Genomic DNA, 6,535 nt, shown 5'->3' on the forward strand with positions numbered 1-6,535 from the left:
TCGGCCCGTCCCCTTCCCGCCCCGCAACACGGGCGAGGCCCGTGGAACCTCGCCGTCTGCTTCTCGACGCGCGGCCCCAGGGCCGAGGCGCTCCCCCGCGGCAAAGCAGCGGGGAGGCGGTGAGGGCATCCCCCTCCCTGTAGAGCCACGCACAAGAACAGCTTTCCGGACGAGCGAGGCAAGAAAGTACGGGTCATCTTCGGGAAAACGGGTGGTGCGGACAGCTTCGGTTTTCTTCCAGAAAGCCTGTTGACCTGCAAGCGTTTGGGAATTTGGCACACTTGGAAACGGGTGGAGGAACTGGGTAAACCGAATTCTGCCCAGTGCGTGAACCACTCAGTGTAATTTGTTGTGAGATGTCTTACGGCCAAAGGACATCTCTTTGGTCTGCATTAGAGGACTGCATTGCATCTCTTAAGCCCGGAAAGACTTTTTTGTTAGAAATACGTACAAGCCTCATGTTTATGTGAGCACAAACCGAGCGGTACGCACGCTGCCCGAGCGCCCCGCAGGTCACGTGGTGGGTACCAGCAAGGGAACACGAGCAGCTGCGCTTGGAGTGGCACTGCTGTGGGGCAGAAAAGTTTAAGCTGTGGAAACGTTGGGTTGAACAGTCTGTGCTGGAACAAACTTTGTATTATTCCGATGAATAAAGTACATGGCTTGTTTCAGACAAGGAACTTTGCAGATGACTTGTTAGCATCATCACTGCTGTGCCTCCGAGTCTGAGGAATAACCACAATTCATCTCTTTACTATAAAAGTTTTGTCCTGACGACAGTTGTCCTGGCAAGGCAGTTTGCCCCAGAGCTCCAAACCAATAGTTCTGTCCCTAAACCAACAGACCCGCTTCCTCCACACCACTGCCAAGGGTCAGCTGAGTTTCATGACAGGGGCAGTGACACAGATGCTGACACAGCTGTGACCTCCCCACCCTCAGCGCAGTGACAAGATTCTTCAGCTATTTTAAAGCTTTTAAAAAGCAGCTGTGTTTGGTATAGCCAGGATTCCCCCAGTTCACAAAAAGCTTTCTCTCTAGTTCAAAGACTAAGGTCAGGCCTTTATCACCAGGACTGCCTGCAGTCATAATGGAACACACTTCCCAAAAAGCAGTCTTCTTTCAGAAGTTCATGCAATGCCCCAACCATTTTTTTTCCTCCTTGTCTTATTTAAAAACATCCTCCCACTTCACTAGTTGCATGTCTTAAACCCACTTTAGGGAAAAAAAAAAAAAAAAGAAAAGAAAAAAGTATATTGATTTCTTTACACTGTTAGTTAGGTTCTAAGACTTGATATTCTCCTTTGTTAAAACAGAGCTAACCACTCCTTTATTCTTCTCCAGGGCCTGCCATATGCCAGAGAAGCTCTTCAGAGAGACCTCACCTTTGAGGAAACTAAATAATATCTATGTTTTCCCAACCGCATATCTTAATCCTTTTCCCCTTTCTTGCCTGTTAGCTTTAAGAACCTGACATCACCTCTAGTTCACCAGCTGCAAAAGCCATACCCACGGAGTTAAGAGGAGGAAAAAGCCTTGTCTGCAGACCTTGAAAAATCAGATCCAGTTTTACTGCTATTTAGAGATTACCAGCCAACATCCATTCAACGACAGAAGTGTGAAGAAAACACTCAGTCAGGCTAGTGTTTTAGTTGTCACTAGCAACCAGTTGAACACAAGTCGAAAATTTACAGGAACTTTCCCCAAACCTCTGTCCCTTTAATCTAAGGGTCAGAAATCACCAATGCTGTAAATACGGAGGACAGGAGAACAGCTCATCCCAGAGCCAAACCTCATCCCTCTCAGGAAGAGTTCCCAGGGGAATGCTCTGGACTTGCAATAGCGGAACAGGCAGTTTGTTCATTAAGCTCTTAGTGAATTACAGTTCACTCCCTACAGTTTATTTTTTTGCCAGATTCTGCCATCTGATGTGTTGAAACACTCAACTAAAAGGGTCATTACATTTACAGTTAAAACCTCTTCAGACTCATTCTGATTGTAGAAAATCTACTTCAAGAAAGCAAGTTCCTCTCCAATTTGGACAAAATCATTTGTAACAGTATGACAACACTAGAACTCATGTAGTGCCTCCTCACTTGAGGTTACTCAGTTAAGACGATTAAGACTTCTTGCCCTCCCCTTCCTCTAATAGTAAGCAACAGGCCCAAGACAGAAGGGCCAAGAACCTCAAATGACAAAGCTATAGACATTTGTCGAAAATTCAGATGCTATGACCTAGTTTGACAGTCCCACTTCATGGCTTAGCTAGAGTATAATTCTGTATACTGTTCTATAGCCTAATCAAAGAGATTTTTATCAAACAAACAAACAAACAAACAAAAATCTTCTTTCACCACTTCAAGGAAAGAGAGTGTATTTCTGCACTTCCTTTTCCTCTCACAGCTGTTAGCTCCCGACTACTTCCTCTCCTAATCAAGTCTCAGGTCTGGATCAAGACACTATTTTATTAGGATGTGTTTTCACTAAAGTCCAGTTTGCATTTCAGTACCTCAAACTTTAGAAATTAAGCTAAAAAATAATAAAAATCTCTGCTGGTACCTGGACATATCAGTCATCCAATTACTCCAGTCATGTTTTGAGAACACTCTCTCAGTGTTTTGAGAATCAGAACACAAACCCCAACTCTCCAGCTTTGGGGACTTCACTAGTAAAGCTACACAGGTACACGTGGACTGCATCACCCTATATTTGAGCAGACACAATCATCGCTTGCTAGTTAAGTTATGTGACAGCAATAAAAAAAGAATAAGCCTGCATTATTTGTCACTTGCCCTAGACACTCAATCTATTCCCGCAAAACAAAGTTTTGCCATTGCTTTAAGACAAGCTCTAGATTTATTCCACACATTCTCTCAGGTACTTACCCCAACCACTTCACCCGCCTTATTCACACCCCTTCCCTTTCATTTGTGAAATACAGACTTCCCCTACTATATCTACACTGCACGACTTCAGAACTTTTAATGCCCTGATAGCACTATCATAAATGCAGTAAGACTGCTGCTCACTTCCAGATTCATTAAAATAATGGACAAAGAAACAACGCTTGCATTGAAGTTATGAAATTCTTACTAGTACTCAGAATAAACATAACATTACTGTTAACAGCACAAAGAACTCTACAAATCCAGACATACATTATTAAACTTCATGCTTAAAGAGCTTCCCCCTTCTAAGCTATATGTGCCCATATGAATATACACACAAATTCCCAATTATACACAGTCTGATTTTACTGTATGTCAGTCAGACAAGGTTCTACTACAGCCAGGACAGATATTAAGGGATCTGTTTTTAACTCGCTTGTGAGAAACTTAAATAAAGATCAGAGTAGAAAAGCTTTCTAAGCAAGCAAATGAAAGGTGGTTAAAAATACTGCAAGAGCAAAAAGTTAATGTTGTAACACTACTAGCACAGATTAATGCTCACTAGATTGAGGTCTGGCACCTGGATCTAGTCCTAAGTAGAACATTCAATTGAAATAAGAAGGTAGAAAAGGTCTGGCTATAAAAATAAAAAGATGACACAGTTGTCAGGTAACATTAGAGTCACACTTTGATTTCCTGTACTCTCCTCAGCAAGTTTCACGTTTAAGGCTCAAGGTAAGCAAGCCACAGGAAGACAAAAAGAAATCAACAGATATGTAGCTATTTAACTTTCACCTCCCTGCCAGAAAAACGTTCCATAGGCAGAAGTATTTAAGAGAAACCCTACAAAAGGTTCATCAGGAAACATAGCACTGGAGATGGTAATGAAACAATGTGGAAACACTGTACAAGCACAACTGAGCAGCAGCCATTGAAATATGTTATTTTTCATTAGAAACAAGTTTTAATTAATCATACACAGAGTAAATCACCTAAGTTTGTGGGTTTTTTCCTGTTTGCTGGAAGATTTCTATGGCTTTGAGAGTTAAGAAGCTTCATCACACAGACAGCAGATACAGGTAAGTTACCACTACTGTTGAGAATTGTTAGGATTAATAGCCTTGATTAGCACTAGAAACTAGAAGCCTTAGGCCAGGAGAGGTGACCATGAGTAAACATTTTGATAAAACTAATGTTGCAAATACAAAAAAGCTAGGTGAAACTGGCAGATGCAAGTAGAACGGAGAAAAGGACCAAGGAAACAATTCAAGGGAATGGGGTAACTTCAAAAGGCAGCCAGCCCAATGAGCAAGAAAACCAGCAAGAAATCAAGAGACCACCAACCAGAATTAAGTGACTGGCCTTGGGGATCAGGTGATATGTTCCAGGAAATCTGCCTGTAAAAGTAAAATTGGGATGTGTGATCTGCAGTAGGGATTCCTCTTTGGAGGCACACAACTCAAGCTGCTCTGCATATTGGCTAAATAAACCACTTTTTTATTTGTCTTCTTCAAGCAGGAACCTAGGGCCGAACCCTGTTGAGGTTGCAGCCACATAATTCCTAACGTAGACTAGGTGGCTGCTGCATAATTCCTGCAACAACTACCATACATATAACCTTTCTTCACAAAGGATTTTTTAGCTTAAAATCAAAGTATTTTAGTAAGCTCAGACTTACTTTGCTGTTGTTCTGTTCATCTGCAAGTCATTTCTCTTTAGCAGGAACACCTGGAATAGAGGAAAACAGAGTCAGTATCTTGGTTTATCTTGTTAAAAAAAAAGCGCATTCAAGTATTCTCTCATTCCATTTTTCTTCAACTTCAGCTAGAGAAAAAGTAGAAAGAAAAACTGAAGCTATATCACTTACACAGTATATTGTTATTTAAAAATAAAAGTAGTAATAAGAAAAAAATAGTAGTAATAGTGATAGCACAAGCCTATTAATTTATCCAAAAAAAAAGCAGGATTAAAAACAAGTTAAGTCTAAATCAAGCTCCTTTTAGATTACTTAAATTAAGCTCTCAATACATGTCTCTATAAACACAGATAGCTGAAACAGAGCACTAGAACCTGCAAGAGAAGACTTTCAACAAAACAAGCAGTTTTGGTTTTACTCCATCTAGTTGAAGCATCTCTCCCTGAGCATAATGAAATAAAACCATTCTTAAATGCAAGAACTATGTTTCTTTATTGCTAGACTACAAAGCATTATGTTACCACACCCACTACAGGGAGAAAAAGAGTATTTCTAAACACAAATAACGGTACTTTCAATGATTCAAGCATCAAATCCCTCCATAATTTCCCCCATGTGGTAATACTAATTAATAAAACACAACTACTTAGAGAAACAAAAAGAAAATTTTAAGCAAGTACCTCAGAACTAAAGCAACGCAAGCATTGTCTCCCTCCAAGGCTGCCCTTTTTGTGCACCTATACTGACGAGATGCAGCTGCCCTGCCTGCTTAAGTGCAGAGGGACCAGCTGCCATCACTTTAGCAGAGAAGCTGGGATGAGATAGCACAGCTGAGAACACTGACCCTGAGGGCTTTCTGTTGGCCTTACTGGCTGATCACAGGCTGCTGCTGCTTACGCCAGAGTGGTGCATAGATAAAGCAAATCACAATCTAGTGATAACTTAAGTTTGCTGCACGTAGAGGGAGAATAGAATAGAGAATAGAGAAATGAACAAGAGAAAGTAGAATTCTCCAACAGCATTGGAAATATGTCATGCTAACAGCACACTGTTTTTCACTTAAACGACCACCAAGTGATTTGTAAACTGATTTATAGCACTGAAAATTGTTACTAACCCCATTTATTTTTAAAATGGGCTCCAAGACTGTTATCTAGTCTACACTTAAAAAGTTTATCAACATCTCTGTGACCTCACACCCACGTAAGTTATACAGAGCTTACATCAGCTAGAAAATCTATTTTTCAATACACTTTATAGAGCTTTTAAAAACGGACTAAGATATGATTACAAAAGCAAGTTAATGCCAGTAAATTAATAGCAAGTTTTTAGTACAGAATTTTTGCAAATATTGCACTTCCCTGACACTATTCTCTCACATTGGTCCCGCTTCACTGGAAAAAAACCCCATGAAAATAACCTGTTTAAGATCCCATTTTCTTTGCTAAAGCAACTAAACATTTAACCAGGAACATTTAACATAGCTGCCAATGATTTAGCAGCGCAAGTGAAAAATTGCTCTGGTTACCACCTTTGCAGCAACACTAACAAGGGCAAGTATTACAGGGCAAACTGTCTTTTTTTTTTTTTTTGGTAACGGGCTGCTCTGCAGACTGAAGTGTTAGATTAGGACGGCAATTAAAAAAAAAGAAAAGGACCAACTTTGAGTACGTAACACCCCTTTGAGTCTGCAGCAGAAAATCAAGAGTAACTGCCTTCTGGTCTTCGCAAGCATGAGGAGTTTGCTGAGTAGAAATAATTCCCTTTCCTTACAGCCTTGTGTCTCATATTCCCACGGGGTACAAGCAAACCCACCATCGCCTGTTTGGTAGTCTCACGTTCCTCTGCAGCTACCATGGCACGTCCTCACACGGGAAGGACGGAGAACGCAAATGGCCTATGAGGGAAACCGCCAGGATCCAGATTTGTCTAAATATCTGGATGGTTCCTCCCC

General features: G+C 41.0%; 1 protein-coding gene across 1 annotated transcript in view; it reads right to left on the bottom strand.

The window, feature by feature from the left end:
• LOC104283206 (protein BTG1-like) overlaps window positions 1-6,438 on the bottom strand; it is an 8,075-nt gene extending 1,637 nt beyond the window's left edge. Inside the window, exons 1-3 of the mRNA XM_009881365.1 lie at window positions 6,397-6,438; window positions 4,564-4,613; window positions 1,657-1,721 (exon numbers count right to left, since the gene is read on the bottom strand). Of these exons, the coding sequence (XP_009879667.1) occupies window positions 1,657-1,721; window positions 4,564-4,613; window positions 6,397-6,438 (157 nt within the window). The remainder of the gene's footprint in view (window positions 1-1,656; window positions 1,722-4,563; window positions 4,614-6,396) is intronic.
• Window positions 6,439-6,535: the final 97 nt, after the last annotated feature.

Source organism: Charadrius vociferus, unplaced genomic scaffold (assembly GCF_000708025.1).
Source record: "Charadrius vociferus isolate BGI_N301 unplaced genomic scaffold, ASM70802v2 scaffold550, whole genome shotgun sequence".
Taxonomy (NCBI): domain Eukaryota; kingdom Metazoa; phylum Chordata; class Aves; order Charadriiformes; family Charadriidae; genus Charadrius; species Charadrius vociferus.